Below are 22,749 nucleotides of genomic sequence, written 5' to 3' on the forward strand. Positions count from 1 at the left end.
TAAGTAATGGATAACAGAACTCAGACCTTCCTGACAGCTTGCTGTGCGGTATCCAGCAGACTGCACAGCTTCGTATAATTTGTTTTAATGCCTACAGAATTATAGCCCAGGAAGAACATTATAGTCTTAGAGAAATTAAATGACAACAAAATAAATAAATAAGCAAGCAAAGTTAAATTATTTCCATTTTCCTAAAGAGTTGGCAAACACATTGAAAATCCAGATATAAATGAGATATTAGAAAATAAACATGTATTGCTGAAATAAAAGGCCATTTTAAGTTTTCTTAAAAAAAGATTATTTTGAAGAAGAGTATTGCTATAGCTAGAAAGGCAACTGGCAGGTTGGGCCCTTATCTTCTCATTTGACAGGTCTAGGAAGTGCCCCTATTTCCGTGGGATGAGACTGATCGGCGGTTTTACATGAAGTCTAAGTACCTTCTATATTTAAAGGCCATTCTTAAAATAATATTTATAGAGGAAGTGAACAACTACAGTCACTAGATTTTTACATATTCATTTCAGAAGCATTCAATTATTTTTATCTTCTTTTTTATCATTTCAGAAAAGAAATAAAACATACTAAAGCATATTAGCTTTATTGGGTGCAGAGCTGTGAATGCAAAAGCCAAATGCCATTAGCTAGGAAAGTGACCAAGCCTCCCTATAGTAGCTCTCATATATGTCATATAAAAGGTCCTTTCTATATTATGATTTCAATGATTTCTAGTCAGCTTAAAGCTTGCGCCATAAAAATCACCAAGGGGAAGATGCCATATATATGACAATGTTTTTATTTAAGGCAGAAAACTACAGAAAGCTCTTCAGTCTCTCTGCTGAAGAGAAAAGAAAATGATAAACAGAATCATATATAACTCCAGCAAAATAGTCAGATTACAATCTCCTCTCTGTGAATCATTTTGATGCATTCTTTTTTCTTATCAATCACCAAAGAGTTTGAGCTGACAGAGTGATTTATTGAACAGGACGTGGGAAGCTTCAGAACATATAAGCAATTTCAAGTAATATCTGTCTTCCAAATCAGACTAATATGGAAAGCAGGATCCCTTTTGTATACTTATAAGCAAGTAAATCTAGCTAACACTTTATTAAATAACATATTTACAAACAAACATTTAATACCAGCATTCAACCTGGCCTCTCTCCTCGTGTCACAATGATATGCAGAAAAACAGACATTGTTTGGAGCAATTATTTGAGACGTGCCAGACAGTTTTCTCCATGATAAATACAAATTAAAAACACCACACAGTCTGAGAAACGTGTTTGTGGTTTCAATGCTACACTACCCTTGATAAATACAGGCACATTCTAAAAAGTAGGTAGCCCTCGACTTCTGGGGTTGCCATTTTATTCCTGCCTGGGCACGGCAGGCCTTACAATTTCAGGTACCTCATCCCATGAATCTGGAGGTAGCAGCATCTCCTGCATTTGGAGAACACCAGAGCATCACACTCTCTCTCTTTCTGACATGTTGGAAAAACACACAACCTACAACGAGCCCTGATGTAACAATATTAAAATGACTTTCTGGAATGCATAGACAAGGACCAAAATATTTCAAGTCCAAACTCTGATAGTACACAACTGATTTCATTTAAAAACAAAGCCGAACCCTAACATTTTCACTGGTAGTTATTCAGAGTTAAGATTTTCATTTTTCTATCCCAGTTTTTATTTTTATTTATTTATTTATTCATTCATTCATTTTTGGAGCTATTAAGGGCAGACTCCATCTTTAGATCCCTAAAATGAATTGTTGTAATCAATGATAGTTGCTGCCCTTCCTCTATGGCATTAGTTTTCTCCTTGCTCTGAACAAATTACCACACACTGAGCAGCTTTAAACAATGGCCAAGTACTGTCTCTGAGTTCTGCAGGTCGGAAGTGTGCGTGGGCTGGACTGTGTTTTCTGCAGACATATGAGACGTACCTCTACATCCTTTTGTTAACCCATTCAGAGCTTCACTATCCTGACTCAACTTACTCATCTGTGAAATGTGCTCATCAGTAACTGATTGCCAGTGTTCATTCTAGCTCTTGTATTCCAAATTCTAAGACGTCTGGACTAATCACATTTCAATTAAAGGTGACGTCTGTATTACTATTCCCAAAGGAGATATCAGATACTTTTCTATTTGCTAAAAGGCTGAGAAGCTATATATCCTTAATATACATCTTTATGGACCTCAAGTAAGCTATTAAGCATTTTCATTGTGCAATATGTCTCAATCACCAGTTATCATTCAAATATTCTTCAGGAGCCCTTTCAAGTTTAACTTGGGCTTTGATAGTCTATTGTCATAAGCTGCTATGAGCTCCAGAAAAATAGAAAGCCCACATAAGGCAGTCACCTCCGGTTCAGGCTTTTCTCCAGTCATTCAAAGCCACTCTCTATCTTCTAACCTTTAATTTAACAGAGGAAGCCTGTCACAATAGAGCCTGCTTTGTCCAGCTCTGCAGGTGGCTTCCCCTTTGGATCACAGAATGCCAAATTCTGTAACAGACAGAATGGTACAAAAGACAGCCTATTTCCCAGCTGGAAGACAACGGTGTGTGTTTATACTGCTGCAAAACCCTCTTAAACGCTGTGGCAAGAAAGACGCTCGTACGGCAGTGAGGTGTGACTGGAATGTTTCCTGTCGAAAAAAATCTAAAAAAGACTTTCATTCATGGAGTTTAAGGAAAATGAACAGCACTTGCAGGTGAAGCCACAGATTATGTAAGAGAGCCTAATAAACTGCAGTTAGGCTCGGTGTCATCTGTGTGCTGGCTGGGATTTATGTCGCCAATAGTCTTTTTTTTTTTTTTTAAAGAGGGGATCATTGCCTTTCTTCATAATGCAATTAATTTTTCCAAAAATCTATTCAGATGCAAGGAGACCTCCACTTAGCAAAGCTGGAGCCTTGACCACAGCCTCCGAATCCCATGACCGGAAGTCTGGGGCCAGTGGGGCACACTTCCAAACAGTATGCAGTGCCGGGCATGGTCTTGGGAAAATCAAGTGAAGAAAGGCAAAAATATTTCCCGAAATACCAACTCCTCAAATATGACTCTTATTTTTCCCTCATTCTGAATATCCAGCCACCAAATTCCACTGTATCTACTTAAGTATTCCCTCCATCCATCTCCCACCACAAATCGGTGTCAGCCACTGGGATTATTGGGACAGCTTCCCACTGAGTCTTCTGCTTTACTGTTAACCCCTCTATGCTTACGTCACAGGGAAAAACAGTTTTCCCGAATGCAAAACTGATCACGTCACTTACCTGCCTCCCACTCTTCCGGGTGTGAATTAATTACCTCAGGATGAATCCCTGCTCCTCCCCTACAGAGCCCTTTCACTTAATGACTGACCTTTACTCCATCCTCCTGCTTTATTTGGTCACAAGCAATTTCTTTACTTCTTGAAGGAGCATCTCTGTTATGAGGTCACTCTACCTGGAGCCCCCCATCCATCGTGACTACCTGACACCCACCATTTCTCATTAAGCTCCCGGGGACGCTCTGGCTGCTGTCTTATCCCACCGTTGACTTACGTTACCAGGTATAAGGCTGTCTCCCTCACTCTACTGTACCTTTTAAGCACCCCAATCATCTTGGCTTGTACCTTGGGTTGCTCTCTTACATTTTTGTCTAAGAATTAAACTGAAAACATGAGGACAGGACTGGCATGTTTTTCTCATTTCTCCAGCATGATGCTTAAGACTTCATAGCGTCGCTAAATCAATTAATTGAACAACGAACTATTTCAACTTCAATAGTCAACTACAAATCTAATAAGTCAGTAATGTTTGGTTGTAATTATACTTTATAACTGAGGGATGACCGTAAGGGAAGCAGATGAGCAAATAATTGGCATTCTATCCCTGTGATAGCCACTGGCACAAAACTATCCATCCCAGTATTTCTTACAATATATCCATAACAGGAGAATATGCTTGTTCTAAAGAACTGTTTCCAAAATCATATTCTGGGTCTGATTTTTGGTCGATAATATACTTAATTTAATATATATAGTATTTTCAGGTTGTAAAATTCATGGCTAGCATTGAAAAATCAAGGTAATCAACAAAATCTAGATTTCTGGCATGTTATGGACAAAAATGGAGGGCTTGGTGATGCTGGACTGATACCTTCTCGTAACGACAGTCAGGGAGCTTGACAGGCAGTTGAGTACCATATTCCCCACTGTCCCCCTGCCCACTCACAGGTGCATTTATGCCAGAGATAAACGATCTCTCCAGTCCTGGGCAATTTCCCCCACAGATAGGGGGCTGCGTGAGTTTGGTCGCTCTTAGAACCACAGCTTACGTGTACCAAGCCAATGCATCTTTCAGAGGGGCAGTTACATCAAAGCCTCTTGTTCCGGTTTATCAAATGGTCTCTTTGGCAGCCTCTCTATATTATTTATGACACTGAGAGTTACACAGGAGCAGGGAATACATGTTGCACTTCAGAACCAAAATAGAAAGACAGCTTAGGATGGCACTCTGAAACGTACTAAGCAGGTCCAGCTGGTTCAAGGCGATGGACTACAGACACTTCTCAGGTCAACCCACAAGTCTGTGTTTCACCTTAAGACTGACCTTGGATCGTGGGGGTGCTCGGATGTACCACTTGCAGTCAACGGCCTCGCTAGCAGAAGCTTTGCCTTCCTTCATAATCTGTATAGACTCCACGATTCCTTCAGGACCGCCCATCTCAAACTCACATGCTAAATAAAATGCCAACAAACATACAAAAATGGAGCTTGAATAATAAACCAAAAGTATATTTCACAGCAGAAAACAAAGGCTTCTGAACATTACTAAATTTCTATTTTACCAACCTGGTAATGGCTTCAAAACACCAAGGTCCTTAAAGTCAGGATCTTAAAAATTGAGAAAAAAAGACAATTAGCTGTATTCTTCATTTCTTACTGAAAATGAGGTTGAGTAATAGACCATTAAATTATTCACGAATCTGCCTTAAAAAACACATTAAGAAAAATTAAGTTGTTAAATAAAAACTGCATGATAAATGTTCAGGCTGAAATGTTAATTTATGAAACATAGTATTATGACTATAGGGTTTTATCAGTACAGAAGCCTCCATTTCTGAAAACCTCCCAAATGCTATTCTTTTGTCTAATCCTCAAACATAAATCTTGCTCATCTCTAACTCCACAGCTGAATTTGAGATGTTTTTATAAAATGTATCCATAGGTAATTCCAGGTTTGGGTGAACTTCCATCCATTCTAAATATAACAATTTGTCTGATTTAACAGATTCTGTAGTTGTTGGAATTTAAAATTCTTTTCATTTTGAAATAATTTCAAACCTACAGAAGAATCATAAGATGAAGAACTTTCATATGCCCTTCACCCAGATCCACCAATCGTCACACACTGTGGAAACGCAAATTTTCAATGGAAATCCCGGAAGCACGAAGATGTGAAACCTTGGCCGTTCTGAGCCAGCTTCCAGAGGATTCCTCAGTGCGCTGTGGGTCTTCCTCTCGACCCAGGTCCAGACGTCTCTGTCCTCCACTCACATGTGCACCTCAGGGGGTGCTTGACCAACCATGAGCCTCAGAAGTGTCCTAATAGTTCTAAGCCAAAAATAGGATTTTGTTTCCACTTTCTGGAACTGATTGTGAGGTGGGTGTGAAGCCAGGGACCATGCAGGTGAGGCTGGTGGAGGGCTTCTGAGAAAGTTTCCCTTGGTGATACACACTAACAAGGCCTGGGCAGCTTCCCAGCTCGTGGTGTGGTTGTGTTTGTGTCGGGCCCTTTGGGGTTGTGCACAGTGGCCCGTCTGTGATGATGACAGGTGCTCATCTGAGAAAATACTGCCTTACCATGAGCAGCGGGAACACAGAGAGCCACGAATCCCTACAGAGAGAGCTGGGGCGCTCCTTGACTCTCCGGGACTCCCACTTCTCTTGGCTTCTTGCTTTTTGAAAAAAGCATATGTCCCTACAGGCTCAGTTACTTTGAATTGGGTTTTCTTTTATTTATGGGTGAAGGCATCAATAGCTATGATTTATACTTGGAGACACACTGTTTCCAATTTAAAAGATGACTGTGAAATTCAGTTTCTTTTTCCTACTATGGAATTGGCTATAAATTAAAAATAAAGTTAGAAATATTTTGTGAGCTATACTGCTCAACAACGATCTAAGACTGAAATAGGAAAGGGCCGTGTTCTTTCTGGAGCAAGTAGTTCTGGATATTAAGACTGTGTGTGCTTATGTCCGTGTGAGTATCCATGTGCTTAATATATAAGGTGACTCTAAGCATGCATCTTTCTGTGTCTGCTTGCTTGGTCACACTAGCCCACATGTGCAAGCTATTGGGTCAGTGTACCTATCATCATTACGTTTGTTTCCGTTTTAATTCTATTCAACAGGGATGTGTCCTTCTGTTGAAACTGAAAGGCCTGGGTCACCCTGTTGCAATGCAATGATACCAGCTACTTACACTCACTTTATTACAGGACATGATTAGAATGTGCTAATACATTTTGAATCTAGATGCACATTCATTTGCATAATTGTTTTGTAACCAGTTTTACCTTCTTGGAAAAAGAAAGAGGTGCCTATGTGCAATTTCCATGAAAAAAGCAGAGACGAAGGCAACAGAGTTAATTTGGATCCAGATACCATTGGAAAGGGTACTTTCCTTCATCTAAATCACTGGCTATATTGAATACTAGTGCATATGAGGAAGGATGTATGTTCTGTGCAGATGTGCTCAGATCGGTTTCCGCACATAAGCAGTTTTATTGGGACCCAAGAGACCTGTCTGTGGTTCTCCTTGCTTTCATCAAGCTTGCCCACCTTGGTTATCCAGATTCTTTACTATCCATTCATTATATCCTCTTCACTATTTTGCATGATGCTTTAGTAACAGTCATTATTACTACTCACTATCTCCTTTGTGATTAGAATGTTGCAGCCTTGTGTAGCTGTTCCTATGACTCTTGTGGAAATGTAGTCGGTATTCTATTTTCTAGTTTGAAGGCTAACATTTATCATTTTTATAGCTCATGCCAGACAACCCTGAAAGAAATGCCAGTTCTTGGAATTGAAAATTTATTTTTGTCTTTGTATTAATGCTGAAAGCACTGATGGTTTAAAAAAAAAAAAACTTCAGGAAAAAACTGTTTCTCTAATTCCAGTTGAATTAGACATCAGTTATACCACAATCCCAATAATAGATGGCCCCTATGACTTGCAAAAACAGAAAATAAACCCAATAATTCAAAAACAAGACATCGAATTTAAGAATATTAAGATTGATTGCCATCCCGGGTTGTCTGGGGCAATGCCATAAATCATTACGCAGAGGCACAATGAACTTAATAAGCTGTCTCCCACTTAGATCTCCCCACTCTGTCCCCCACTAAGCAACCTGGATACACTGTTGAAATATAAATCAAATCATGATACTCACCTGCCTTCCCACTGCCCTTGGGATAAAAACAGGCCTTTTTAATGGATGGCAATGCCCTCCGTGTCCCTGCCCTGACCACATGGCCTGAAATACCCACGCTGGTGGTCTCTGCTCTCCTCTCAAGTCCCAGGGACCCTTTCTGTCCCCACAGCGCTCCTGTCTGCAGACTCTGAACTTGCTCTGCTGTCTGGGTCTTAGGCCTCATCTCTCCCGTTCTTCAGCTCAGGGCTCGGTCGTCTTCTCCGAAAGGCCTTCCTGGTGACCGTCTCCATCGGAGGAGCATCGTCTCCCACTGTCTCCCTTTCCAGTTTCTTTCCTTGCAATTCATGACTGGGTTGCTACTGTTTACCTTTGACTGGCCACGCCTCCTGCTAGACTGTAACAAAGCCCGCTCTGTAAGGGACCGGATGTCTGCTGCTCCTCTCTCCCCAGGACCCAGGATCCTGCGGGCACATAGTGGGTCCAAGCCCACTATCACCATCAGTCGTACTGGATTTAACATATTTCTCTGTATATGTAAGAAACACAGTTGTACACCAAGTTGATTTTCCTGTATTGTTGGTGTATTTACAATACTTTATACCTACAGACCTTTCCGATGCAGACGTTCTCACAGGAAATTACCTAATGAGGTGCGCCGTTTACCACAGGAGGGCTTCCTCCGCAGGGGTGCATGGCGGACTGTTGCCCACTGCCCCCTGTGACTGTGGACAGCCGTGTAACTGCGTTCTGCCCAGTGTAATGTGGACAAAATGGGTGAACTTCATTTGAAGCCTGAGTTCATAGAAACTTCTTGAAGAATACTCCACTCCCTCATTCCCTCCTGGGGTCAGCCTGGGGGGCACACAGTGATAATGTGGAATTCCATCGGTTTGGGTTCCCAAATGAATCCCTGTCTCACACAGCTCTCCCTTGACACTGATTAGACTCCACAAGCAAGAAACAAACTTCCATTGTGCAAAATTACTTAGGTTTAATTTTTTTTTTAATGTTACTACAACTATCATTGCTCCAACCCAGAGGTGTTCACAGTTCAAGGTAGTGTCAGGGACCCCTCCTGAAAAGGCCACGTGACCCCTATGGCTGGGGCCCTGAGATGCACAGGTCAAACTACCTTTAGGATATTACTAAAATATTGTCCTTCCATATTCTCACTTTCTCGAGAATGTATGGCAGAGTTTCCAGACCCTACATGACATTTGATGACATCACTACTATGCCTAATAAAATTTTGCTTGTGTTTCACGAATATTCCAAGGTAGTGGGTAAAAAGGACACATACTTTCAGAGACTAACCCAGTTTATTCTCAATGGTTGTATTGGACATTTACTGGCTATCTTTAATTTTCCCTCCTACAATCCCTGTAACCCAACTTTTATCCAATAAACCTGGCCTTCTGTCTTGAGCCTATGTGGAGAGCACAACTACAATTAAGGACATTTTCTGTCTTATTTTATAATTACATATATATATATTTCATTTGTTTATTGAAGTATAGTTAATGTACAATATTATTTTGGTTTCAGGTGTACAACACAGTGATTCAACAATTGCGTACATTACAAAATTTTCACCCACAGTAAATGCAGTTACCATCTGTCACCAGGCAAAGTCATTATAATATTGTTGACTATATTCCCTGTGCTGTAGTTTTCATCCCCATGACTTATTTATTTCATAATTAGAAGTTTATACCTCTTCATCCCTTTCTCTTATTTCCCGTATTTCTGATTTTTAGAGTTATATTGAAAAAGCATAAGTATTATGAAATTTAATAGTTCCCCTGAACTAAAAGAAACCTATTTATGTTTTCCTTACTGTGAAGGATGGGTATCTGTCAGAGACTAAAGGAGACAAAGCCTCATTTTCTCCATTACAGAGTCACGTCTAACGCTGGAGAAAAGGACGAAGTGTCCCGAAGAGGTCTCTTGGGAAAAGGAGAAGTTGGTTCCAGGTCAACAGGGCAGCTGCCCGTAAGAAATGAGAATCGGACAAAAGCTATTTTTCCTTCAGCTTTATAGATGTTGATCATTTTCCCTATGGTGATTTAGGCAGAGAAATGTCATCTAGTAATTGTATTGTGACAGTTGGATTGCAATATTATTTGATTATAACAATTACTTAAAAAGTATTGGCTATTTTACATAAAAGAATAGTTAGCTCTTTAAAAGCTAAAAGTCCTTTGTTAATGCATTCCAAACTAAAATGGCAAAGTCCCTGAAGGCAGGGTTAATGTCTTGTCTTACACAACTTTACTTTTCTCAAGCAAATGGATATACAGACATGGATGAGATGCTTAATTTGCTTGAATTCGTCCAGTGACAGCATGAACCAATCATCAAAGACTTTTTTATGTGCATGCTTGGCGACAAATGCAAGTAGTGCTGCAATATTCAAGTTGTTGGATAACTTGTGAATCTTGTGATTTATCCTGGAACATCTGTTGTTGACATTTGCATTATTGGTGCAAAAGCAGTGGTGAGTAGAATCGCTGATGTCTTAGCTCAATTCAAGGCAATGGCATCACACCTTAGCCCTTAGTGTTCACTGTGTAATTCGTCCACATGCATTTGTGGGGGTAAAAAACTATTTTACTTAAAAATCTCTGTGACGAGGCACTAAAAATTACTAATTTTTGAAAATCTCAAGTTTCAAGTACATGTCTTTTCTGCAGAATGAGCATAATGAATCTGCTGACTTCAAGGAAAGCAACTGACAGTATTTGCTGCCAATGGAAAAAACGCAAGGTTCAGTCAAAGGAAAATGTGTTTATCACTGTGTATTTGACAGCTTCTCAGTACTTAAAGCATTTGTAAGTGTGATTGTTGACGATATAAACAAGTATGATTTTTGATACTGTGTAATGAAATGTATCAACATTTGTAAGATTTGCGTAACAGTGATCCAGTAACTGTCAAATAGTAATGTGAGATGTTCAACAATCATGTATTGGAAAAGAGCAATTGAAGAGCAAAATGCATTGATAAATGTTAATGTAACAGAAAGTATAAAATTCACTGATGGTTTCACATTCCCCACTGCAACTAGCTTTTGGGAAACTATCACATATTTTGAGGTTTCCTCGAGTACCATTCTGGAAAAGGCTATGAAAATACCCCTCCCGTTCCTACATGTCTCTATAGGGATACGTTTTCTTCATATACCTCAGTGATAAGAACACACTGCAACTCATTTAATGCAGAAGCAGATATAAGAATCTAGTTGTTTTCTGATAAGCCCGACATTAAATGGATTTCCAAAAAAAATGAAACAATGTAATTCTTCCAGTTGTTTTAATATTTATTAATATTTTAATATTAATGTTAATTTTTATGTTGACACATAATTGGTTTATTAGTGTAACTGTTCTATGAATTAGTAATTATTTAAATTTATATTAGTTTAAATGTCTAATATAATAAGTAATGAATGATACAGCCATATAAGCCAAAACACTTCGACATCTTCCATATTATTTAAGAGAAGATTGGGATTTTGAGACCAAAATAGTTTAAAACTTCTGCCCTAACCAACCCCATCTTTGTATCATGGGTCAATGTCTTCTTCCAATAAAACTCTGTTATAGTTTATTAACTCAGGACTGTGCAAAAACATTTATTTCACATTCCAAAGAAATTTCCACAATGTTAGCCATATTGTAGATGGGCTTCCAGTAAATTTTCATTTGTCTGATTAGATGATGATGGAATCAAATCATAGGTATCTTCATTTTCTAAATAAACAAAATGGGGGTTCAGCAACCTTAGAAAAATATTCTATTTGTTTTGTCCTAAAACTTTAACAACTTTACAGTTATCTCTATAACTTTAAACAAATCATTAAGCATTACTGAACCCTATTTTTCCTTAGCTAAAATGAGGGTTTTGAACAAATCATTAAAAATTTCTGAAACTTATTTTTCCTTATGTACAATGAGGATGCTGTTGGTCTAGGCTTTTACAGATGGAGTATATGCCATCATTCCACAGAACACAGTGGCTTTCTGAGAACAACAGTTTACGGGAAAATGAAATTGCATGGCCTGGCCATGTAACTATATCTATAGAACCTTCTGATCACAGAAATCAACTTTGACACTTTGATACATTTGTGATGCACAGCTCACCTACCTGACAGGCTACTCTCAGAAAGAGTTAGTATTTTCCTCAAATTTCTATAATCTTACACACTCTGAATTATGTCACACACTCCATGATTTTCTCCACTTTTTGAATGTCTCATCTCCACTTCTGAAAGCCCTGTAATATCTCTGGACATATCTTTCTGAAATCAGCTCTTACTTCCAAATTAACCATCCATATCAATGTCCACTTTCCTATTTCCATCCTTCTTTACCTGTCTGTAGCCCATCACCATGCTGACTCCCTGCTTCCTACTAAAGGGTGAAACCCACTGCATTTATGGTTTTTGAAATCAGTTAACTGAATTTAAGATGCTGTTTCAAAATTCCATTGCAAAAATATGTTGACAGCCCAGTACTAAAACAGCTTGCATGGTCATCTTATTTAATAACCTGAATAATTCCACTCTTGTGTAGAAGCAGTGTCATTCTAGTATAAAATTCATAGCATAACATTTCATACACCCTTTTTAAGGTTTACTGTTATAAGTCTGGGATGGCCAATTACAGCTTCACATTGAGTTTGTCTTCCTAAGGGTCTTAATGTTGACACAGACTACATATCATTTCTTTTTTCTAGTTAAACATAAAAGTTACTCATCTATGAATTTTAGAAATCAAAACTCAGCAATCATTTCAGGAAGGAAGTTTTCAAGCCCTCTAAAATATTATTGATAAATGCATGGCTTGTTGAGACATTTTAGTTCCTTACATTTTTTATTTTACTAAAACAGAAAGTCTCCTCGTGATGTTTGTACTCATATTTTTTAAGCAAATTGAGAAAGCATAGCTCTTTCTCATAAAATGAATGCATAGAAGCTGGATTTCCCTGTGTTCACATTAAATAGGTTTTTATGATGTTTATTTTTGATAGTCACAAGGCCATAGTATCGTTCTATGGGGAAAGCACACAATTACTATGTAGTAGTTTATTTTTGATAGTCACAACTACATAGTATTGTTCTATGGAAGAAAGAAGAAATCATCAAAAAGACTGATAAAGACAATAAAAAAAAACAAAAACCCTAGATTGTCAAAACCGGTGTTTGGTGGTGTGTGTGTGAATTAGCTATCATAGAACATACATGTTTTCTGTCCAGGGGACCCCAGGGAAGTCCTGGTTTGATTATTAACAATCTCCCAACCCCTGATTCTCTCAGAATGCCTTCATTCACTCATGCAGTAAATACAGCCTATGTCCCTTGAAAAGTCTTGCGAGTCCCTCTCCTGAACCTTCTTTCTCACTGGAACTGGTTAATGGAGCATTTCTTGCTGGTAGCACTGTGGGGCCCACATTGTCAGTGAATAAAGTCTCCAATGCCCCCCTCTTTCCCTCAATTACTCTACATTCAATGCTTCCCCATATGCACTGATGTTTATTAACGTGGGCAAAAAACGATATTTATTTAGTACGGCAGGGAGAAGAGCAGACTTGCTGACACAGAAGGGCTTAGAAATATTACGGCAGCGAGTATGGGGCGGGTTCTGAGGTTTTATGCCTAGAAGAGTGGGAGCTAGGAATGCACCGGAGGGTCCACGCGCCCGGCTGGCCACGTGGCGGCGGAACCGAAAGTGCGATGGCACCCCAGGTTGTGGGGGGTGTGGTAGGGGCTGGCATCATTCTCACATCAGCCTCTTTTATCCCATTATGTCACTGCATGCTAAGTAAGTTATGTCACTGAAAATGAAAAAAAAAATTATAAAGAAAACACGTTTTCTCAATTTTACTGAAAACTATAAACACAGGTAGGAGGAAGCATTATAAAATACAGGTAAATAAATATGCTATGGGCACAATAAAGCTGTCCAAGCCATGCCGATGCAGCTTTTCAAGAAAAGATCTTTTGTGCCCCTGGCAATCTGATGAGCCTTCGCCCTTCTAAATAGAGCTGCAACCACCACTAACAGGAGACTATGGGAGCGCCCACTGCTGGTGGCCTTGGCAAGGACACCAGAGTGTTTATGGGACAGTGGAGCTGTGATGGGACTGAAAAAAAGAAGCAAACATTTTGCAAGATGCCAGTTGCTGCCACGGCCAACAGACGAGTGCGACAGCGTGCATGAGGTGCCTTCTGATAAATTCCGTAGCAGCCAAGGAAGGCTCTGAATGGGATGCATTTCCACCAGTCTGGCCAAGGGCCGAAGGTACCATATTCCGTCTTTAAAGTAAATGTGTCACTATTTTAAGTCAGAGCACCTTCTCTCAGCAAGTCCGTGAGTTCTAGCTACCCTTCTGCACCTCAAACCCACAAAATCCAGCCACATGCATGTGATAAAAACCATGTGCGATGCATAATGATGTAGAAAGATTGAGATTAAAAGGACTAAAAAGTACGAAAGTACGGGCCAGTCAAGAATTAAAAAATCATAAAAACTTATGGAGTGATGTTATGTTAAACAAAATGGCCATAAAAGCAAAAACAAAATACACAACCAACAAGTAGTTCAAATACTAATGTCATAAAGAAGAATTCATCAGAAAGATTTAATGATGCTGAGCCTATATTATGTAACAACAATTAATGATAGAATTCTACATTTTAAGGTATCGATCACCTCCTTTCTAAAAGATTAGGAAAACAACATCAGCTGGGTCTGGTACAAAGCAGAGGACTTGGAAATACCAACTGGATAATCAATAGGGTATAGATTTCCTAAAGTATGAAGTGCTGATGTAAATATAAGTTATGCCATCCATGTACACTTCAGAATATTAATTTCTGGATGATAAATGGATAAAAGTACCTAAAATATCATTTTAAAAACATACCTAAAATATCACTTTTGCTCTAAAACCATTATTTAGAAATCAAATACATTGTTGTAACCTCACTGGCTATCCTTCCTATTGCACTTACTTCCATTTGAAAACATTTAATTTAGGGGTTAATGAGGAGTTGCCCTCACTTCCTCTAGTGCCTGAGATTGGCTTGAGCATTCCTACAGAACTCCTGACACTAGAAATGCCACTGAACAAGACATCAGTAAGTCACTGCTTGCCATTTGATCACCACACCACAGGGACAAGTCAAAGGAACTAGGAAAAAATTTAAAGAAAGTATAAAAAGGAAAAAGAAGCAAGAATGGGAAGGTTTCTTTATGAAGAGGAAAATTTGAGTTTGAGAAAAATCATGAACATAAAAGGATTTCTTGCAAAAGTTAATAGCAAAATTAATATCACAAAGATGATAAATATATTCTTAACAACTCTCAGGATGTAAGAACTAGAGCAGGTGTTGGAAACAGAGGCTGGATATCACTGGTGAACTTACCATTGTTTAATAATGTGTAGAAAACCCAAGAAAACAGATTCATATTGGATTGGTAGGCAAACCCATCATGTTAATTTATAACCCATCTTGTTCTCCACCCTATAAAAAAGAAGTTTGAGGTTCCTATAAAAGGAAACAAGAAATTGGACTAGAAAGATCATAGTGCCCAAGGGAGTCTATCTTCTGATTTAAACCTTCTTCCCAAAGCATTGCAGTAAATATAAAAGTTGATTTTATATATTCAAAAGTGTTTAATTCAAAACCCACCCTATGATATTTTCCTCCAAGTATTATCATTGCATATCCTTTATTAAAAACCTTACTTTTGTCTTGCCACAGTCATGTTCATTGGTGACGTGTGTATGTCCAGATGTAAGGGAAAGTGAGCTAAGAACTACAGTTTTGAAGCACTGACTGGAATTTGTAACTTCTAAAAACAACATCTGATCTGAGGACATAAGAAGAGCAAAAGTTAACTATCTTGTCTCCTAATTAAGATACCGGGAAGAGCTAGATTTTTGAAATGGGAAAATCAAAACAGAAATACAAGTAGTTTAAACTTCTAACTCCAGGTAAGAGGCAAAAACATGGGCAAATCATAATATGCATGGAAAGTAAAGACTTATCTTTTTTCATATATGAAGCATTATATGTGCTACCAATAAATAAAAACTTCAACTGAATAATAAGCAAATGGTATAAAAGGTGATATAAATTACCAAAAACCTGGAATATTTTATACCCTCATGTGGGGTCTATTCAGTGAAAGTCAATAAAGTAATTCATACCTTTTGTTGTTATCTTAAATTAGCAATTGAGAAAAAACAGCAAAACGTACACATAGAAAAATGCACCATCATATAAAGCTTGGTGTCATACAGAACAATTGGTATTTCATTTCCACAAAACTACTGGCAACAAAGGTATCAGAATGTGTATAAACACTGTTCTACCAACTCAGTCCCTGAGGATTTACCTTAAAGTAATGAACTAAAAACACAGAGAAACTGTTAGGTAGGATTTTTGTAATCATTGTTATTGGTGTCTCACATATCATGTGGCAGAAGACAAAGCCCCGAGTCTATCTTAGGATGGTAGTCGGACGAGCAACCCGCTGTCAAACTCTGTGAAGCTGCAGCTGGGCAAGATGCCGCCATTGATGTCAGATGAACCAGCTCGTCCTGACTTTCCAACCCACCCTGAGACAAGGACAGGCAAAGAGAGAGAGAAAGGAATATGCCCTGCTGCTGAGCAGAGTGAAGGAGAAAAATATGCATGAGATGTTTTCACCAAAACTTGTCATTCTGGTAGATTTGCAGCCCAAATACAAATTACCTAGATTACTCATTTACCTTAAACCATACATTTAATTGCAAGGAATATGAATGGGTAGAGTGTTCTGGTGGAAGCAAATACATTGCTTTCTGTAAGAACATAAGTCCAAACCATTTTCACAAATAATTTCCCAAGAAAAATAAGATATATATAGTAAAAAGTTTAGTAATATTGAGGGTAAGAACTGAGTGAGAAACACTGCAAAGAAAGATTAAAAAATAGACCTTCAAAGACTCTAGATCTGGAACCACAATACGTAGATACATACACTGTAAAGGAACTAGAAACAAGACTGAAAAGATCTGCAAGGAATAAGCAGCTATCAAAAAGAACTCAATATTTTTGAAAAATAACCAAATAGATTTAAAAATGAAAATCACCGTGACTGAAGTTAAAAACTCAATACAGACAGATTTAAAAGCAGATTAAAATCAATGCAATGAAAGATATCAGAAGAAATTCTCCCATGTGAGAACAGAGACAAAATATGAGAAAAGTTAAAGACAGGACAAAGAGACAGATGCAAATCGCATCAGATTTCTAGAAAAGGAGAACAAGATGGAGGGCATGCAATATTTAGAGAGACAACTACTCAGTTTTAAGAGCTGTTGAGAGAAGGAAAATACTTAAAACATCCAGAGAAAAAGAAAAACAATTTCCTCAAAGGAGCAGTAATGAGATTGGTACTTGTGTTCAATGTCCTCATCCAGAAGACACTGGATTGATGTATTCAGCAGGCTGGAAGAAAGTGAGTGCCAACCGAGTCCCACCTGCAGAAGACATTGTCAATACATGTAACTGCCACATACTAATTCCCAGAACAGCTGCAGATGATGGCATGTGAGAGACAACAAAGTACAAACTGGGCAAAGGGTTTGAACAGGCATTTCACACAAGAAGAAATCCAAGTGTTGATAATACAAGCTATTCAATCTTACTAATAATCAATCAACCAAAGGTAATTAAAACAACATGATGCCATAACACAGTTAGTTAACTGACTGGGAAAAAAGAAACTAAGATTGCCAACATCAAGTTCCGTGAAGGTGTGGAACAATGAGAAACCCATCCACCACTGATGGTGGGGAACATCGCCACCACTCTATTTAGAAAGAAGTTCACACTGTGCTCCGGGACCGGCTAGCAGCCGGAGCTCAGAAGCCCTTGAGCAAACTATTGGTGGTGTCTGGGAGAAAAGGTGGGGAACTCTGATCAGGTTTAAGACAGGCGGCTGGGTTCTTCAGTGGTGGAATGTCTGGCCAAGCTAGTGCCTGGTTAACCTGGAAGACAGGAAATGCACTCAATGAGCTTGGGGATTTTACCCAAGAGACTTACAGGCAGAATGTTGTAAACACCAAATGGATTCTCATAGGTACACACGATAACGTACAGATAGAGATCAACCTAAGAGGAGCTTAAAATCAGAATCAAAGGGAAATGTTTCCAACTCAGGACTCTTACTGTCTATTTCCTTTTACTCCAGCCTGAAAATGATTCCAAATGTAGAATACAATCTAAGGGAAAAGATAAAATCCTGGCAGTGCTGGCAGTGACCTTGTGGGAAACCAGAACAACCGCATGATTCCTGGTTAGCACTGCAGAAAGATGTCGACACTTCAGACCAGTCCTCATATGGAATAATCTGAGGAGGACTCTCCCCAAGCATGTGGGAAGGTGCCTGACGGGATGACCCTATTATGTTGCACAGTAAGCCACAAAGCTTTGATGACTCGTATACCAGCTCTGATTCTAAGGACAGAGAAATCTCAAACTGAAAATAGGCCTGGAGGGTGCTAACCCCCTGTTGTCAGGAAGAATGGCTAAGAAAGCTGCTCACTGCAAACACGGACCATTTGGAGGAGCAAGGAAAGGTGACTCAGAGCAGAGCTGAGTCCAGAGGGCAGAGCCATGGCAGTGGAGAATAACTTTGGGCAGTAGCAATGGCCCAAAATGAGGACAAGTCTCTGCTGCCAGTTACAGGAAACAGGAACTGATGTCAGGCTGGACTTGAGAGTTACCACCGATGGTGTCTACTGGAACCTCTGCTCTTCCCCTTTGTCTGGGGTGTGCATTATGGTTACCCTGCCCTGCCTTATCCGTCCCTGTTGGGAGGGTGGGCAGGCAATGTGCCTATTTAACTCACAGGCTTTGCCGTCCAGGAACCACACTTGAAGAGCTGCCCCAGTGGACCTCCAATTGTGCCATAATGCATGACCCTTTGGAGGGTTCTAGAAGGGGGTGAGCCCTCGTAGCTCGTGGGAGGTATATGGGGGTTCTTGTGGCCAGAGGGCACCTGAGGTAGCCAGCTCCCCGATGAGAGGGGGGATTATGTGCACACCCTTTGATCCTCAGCTGGCCCCAGGACTGCTGTGACCAGAACAAAGGGGTACCATCCTGGGGGGGAGGCTTGACATAAAGGGATCCGGCAGTGTCTGCTCCTTCCTTTTGGACCACACACACACTTGGTACACCCCGCTTCTAGAGCCCAGCACACTTAGTGTGAGGAAATTCAATTGACCACATGGAGAAGCCAAGGGGAAGGGAACCCAGTGTCCCAGCCAACAGTCGCCGCCGAATTCCCAGCGTTAGGCCAACTCTACCATGCCGTGGAGGGAGGACACTGGACCAGCTCAGTGCCCAGACCATCATCACTGGAAGCAGGAAACCAACACATCAGCCAACACACACACACGAGAAATACACACTGGTGGTGTCTCGGCCCACTGAATGTTAGGCATGTTCATCTGGGTATTTCACCCAGCCATGCTTGATACAAATACCAAAAGATTATTGTTATTTGCAAACCTACATACAGAGGTTGAAATGCCATGCAGAGAGCGCACCTAAGAAGGCTGCAGTGTGCCCACTTGTTAATACTCCCTCTGTGTAATCGCATCCCCTGCAGTGTGAGCCAGTGACTCACTTCCGGCAGCAGTGACGGACATCACGCCCCATGTTTGCTAATGAGACAGTGGCTTCCATCTTGTACCCTGCTTCTCCCTCTCTCTCTCTCTCTCTCTCTCTCTCTCTCTCTCTCTCTCTCTCTCTCTCCTTCATCTGCTCTAAAGGAAGTCAGTTCTTATATTGTGAACTCCAGAGAAACCCACGTATTGAAGAAAAATACTGTCTCAGACCAATGGCCAGTGAGAACTGGTCCAGGATGGTAGCCACGTGAGTGAGGTGAGCCAGGAAGTGTGTCCTCACCGGGAAGTGCAGTCGGGACTAAACAAGATCTTGCACACTGAGCTGGCCATCTTTCGTGTGTATTTTACATAATATCAGCCTTTGGTAAGTCACAGTAAGAAAAGCTGACCTTGGCATTGCTTGACTTTTAGTAGGAGATATTAATAAAAAATACCAATGATCAGGAACAAAACTAAAAGGATACCTGCACATTAATAAGTTTGGAAATTAGCTGGAACACTATGTAAAATGGATCTGACCATCCATCTACTCATTTTTAGAAGACTCCTGAAGTCAATAAAAATTTCAAGTGCAACTGTAAAATTCCCTTGTGCCATTTCAGGATATGAAGTAAAATATTGACAATAGTGTATGTGATGGATTCTGCCTCTGGCAATATGCTTCTCCACATCTAAGGGACCCTATCAGGGCACAGTGAGCCACTTGGGACATTCCTCCATGGGATGTTGGAGTCCGTGTGGCACGTAAGCCTGGGGGGAAAGCGGGGAGGTTCCTCATATACGTCCTCCCCGAAATACAAACCTGTGCTTTGATTTTTCAGAACAAAGCATTCCTTCTACCATTTTAATCCTATTCTTTAGTAAACAAAGATTTTATTCAGCCTAGTATTCTCAGATTTTAAAATTAAACATGAGGCATTTTTTTTATCTTAGATGATCCATTATTGAGATGTTATGATTAACTTGATAAAAAAATATTTCTATTATAATATTTCTTTGTGAAAAAATCTTATACCACAAAATATCATACTTTATGTAACTTTTTAAAAACATTTTTCTGATTTATCTAGTAGTTAAATAAAGCAAATGAGCAATACATTCTTTTAAAACTCCCATGGTAGTCATTGCGATTATATGAATAATTTTCCAATATTAACAGCACAGAAAATTAAAAATTAGTTAAAATGTAAAAATGGAAGTATAGTTATGTATATGTATGTGTATAAGTGTGCATATTGTGTATATATATATATATATATATTTTTTTCCTATTCTTAAAACACACACATCTGCCTCTTGTGATTCTGTTTTTCCTTTAGTGTAGATGAAAATGTTTTTGCATAAACTCCATAGTTATCTTGTCTTCCTTCCATTTATTCCCTTACCTGCCTTTGACTTACGCGCGCGGAGAGTCTAACTCACGGCTCCCTCCTGCCCTCTCCTTTTCTTCCTTTCTCCTTTTTTTTTTCTGGTCTGTCAACTTTCTTTCCAACTTCTGTTGAGAATTGTTCTTGATTTACAAAATTTGTATGTACTTTATATATTTATAGAGAGAGATAATGAGAGAGGATAAAGGATTTCTACCTCTCGCATTTCATGGAACACCAATGAATGTGTGGGGCCCTAATTTTACACACTCCTGTTCCTAAAGTTTCAACTCATTACGATGTACCTCGGAGTAGAGCAATTAAAGAAGGACGTTAACATGTTGGAAGCAGGCAGACCGGAAAGCGACATCAACTGCAGATGTGCAGAATAATATATACATTATAAATACACGCATATATATAATTGACTGTTCCCCTGAAGACCCTGCCTGACGCAGCGGCACTGAGGCCCTTCCCGACCTGCTGCCGCATCGTCCCCACCTGTCTCCTGCGTAGGTAGTGGCCGTAAAGTCCCTTTTGCTTCCCGACCCTGAAACAGCTTCCCTTGGCTGACACACTCCACCTGGCTGATTCCTTGGCTCCCTTTGCTGTGTTCCGGAGCTGAGCTTTCTTGCCCTTTCTGTTCTCCTTTCATGTAAATAACAGAAGTGCAGGAATCATCTCAGGAGAATCATGCATATTTAGCCAGCCCTCACTACACGCCAGGCCCTGTGTACAAACTCTAACATTCATGATCTCATTATCCTCAGTGACACCTGTCTCCTAAGGTGGCATGCATCCTAATTTCTAAAGTTGGGGAGAGTGAGACTCCAGGTGATGGAGAAGACTGGTGACCGTCACGCTGCAACCAGTGGCAAAGCTGGGACGGAAGGCAGGCAGCCTTCCTCGGGAGCCCCCCCTCCCAACCGCTGCATGATTACGTGTCCCCCTCAGACTTAATATAGAGGAATAGGAACAGGAAAGGCATGAGGCATTAATCGGTCATGTCACTCACCGCTCACCTAGAACCTTCCCCAGCTCGTCTTCTAAGTTGTCACCGAAGGTGGGGCAGGAGCTGGTGAGGAGCAGAGGAGCTGACGGCACACCCCTCTGCGGGGCCTCAGCGGGGGGAGGCGTTCCCTAGACACGCCTGTTGTCGTAGTTGCTGGGACTAGAAGCAGGGAGGGATGCTTTTGCGAGAAGAGAGAAGCAAGGGTCATGTGCCCATCCTTGGCTTTCCTCCCAGCTCTGGAGACTCTGTGTGTGACCCACCGAGACTGAGGGGATGGCTGAAGTTTCTGGGGCCACACCGGAGAGCTGCAGGACGGGGAGAGGTGGGCAGCAGGCAGACACCTGGCCACGAGGCAGGCAGGTGGGCTGGGAGAGGACTGGCTCCTGCAGAAGCTGCAGAGCATCCAATATGCCATGCAGGTGGGTGAGCACAGGGCCCAAGCCAGGCAGCGGGAGTACCGCCAGGGCACGGGTAACAGGAAACGGGGTCAGGGCCACCGCAGCCCCCTCAGCCCTTGCAGGACTTGGGCAAGGGGAGCAGAAAGCAGGAGCCACTTGCAGAGGGGACCTCAGGAAGAACTGAATAGGCCTTAAAAAAAATTCACTGGCTAAGACTAGGTTGTCCACTGCCAAGCAAAACCTTGAACTCAGAGTCAAAAACATCATTTCAGTTATGAAATAGAGCATCGTTTTTCTATTTCGGAGTTATACGCATCTTGTAAAATAGAGAGTTTTTTTTAAATAGTAACTGCATTACTATTATCAAAACAACATGGATTGGCACAAGAATGAAAGCTGAAGACTTAATTCATGAAAGACACTGTTCTGTAATCTTTTTTCTAAATTATTAAACATGCACATACAATCGAACAGTAGCAATTAACTCTCCAACCTCTCTTCTTCCAAGAAAAAGAGATTCAAAAAAATGTATTTCCATCTGTAAATTTAATCGGGACAAATCCATGCCCACCTATTTGTGCATGTCTTGGGCTGCTTTCCTGGCACAAAGCAGAGCTGAGCAAATGCCACAGAGGTGGTGGGTGCCCTGAGTGTTTACCCTCTTGCCCTTTACCTCAGAGAGGCTGGCAGTGGAAGGGTCCTGATCGAAAAGAAGAACTAGAGGGTGGCTGTGTGGGAGAGTGACCTTGATGGTATTTTTAAAAGATCACTCGGGCTGCCATGTGGAAAATATTCTGTTGGGAACAAGGGCTTTATTATACAAATGTTAAGTTTGCATGA

General features: G+C 40.4%; 1 protein-coding gene across 5 annotated transcripts in view; it reads right to left on the reverse strand.

Moving 5' to 3' along the window:
- Positions 1-22,749, reverse strand: part of NETO1 (neuropilin and tolloid like 1) — a 96,088-nt gene that overhangs the window by 31,399 nt on the left and 41,940 nt on the right. For 4 of the 5 annotated variants that reach the window (XM_073213212.1, XM_073213211.1, XM_073213214.1 and 1 more), the window contains exons 5-6: positions 4,852-4,893; positions 4,610-4,737 (exon numbers count right to left, since the gene is read on the reverse strand). In XM_073213212.1, coding sequence (XP_073069313.1) covers positions 4,610-4,737; positions 4,852-4,893 — 170 coding nt within the window. Of the gene's footprint in view, positions 1-4,609; positions 4,738-4,851; positions 4,894-8,614; positions 11,194-22,749 lie in introns of those variants that run through there. The other variant, XM_073213216.1, reaches the window with a different exon arrangement.

The sequence above is a fragment of the Manis javanica genome, chromosome 9 (genome assembly GCF_040802235.1).
Source record: "Manis javanica isolate MJ-LG chromosome 9, MJ_LKY, whole genome shotgun sequence".
In the NCBI taxonomy this organism is placed as follows: domain Eukaryota; kingdom Metazoa; phylum Chordata; class Mammalia; order Pholidota; family Manidae; genus Manis; species Manis javanica.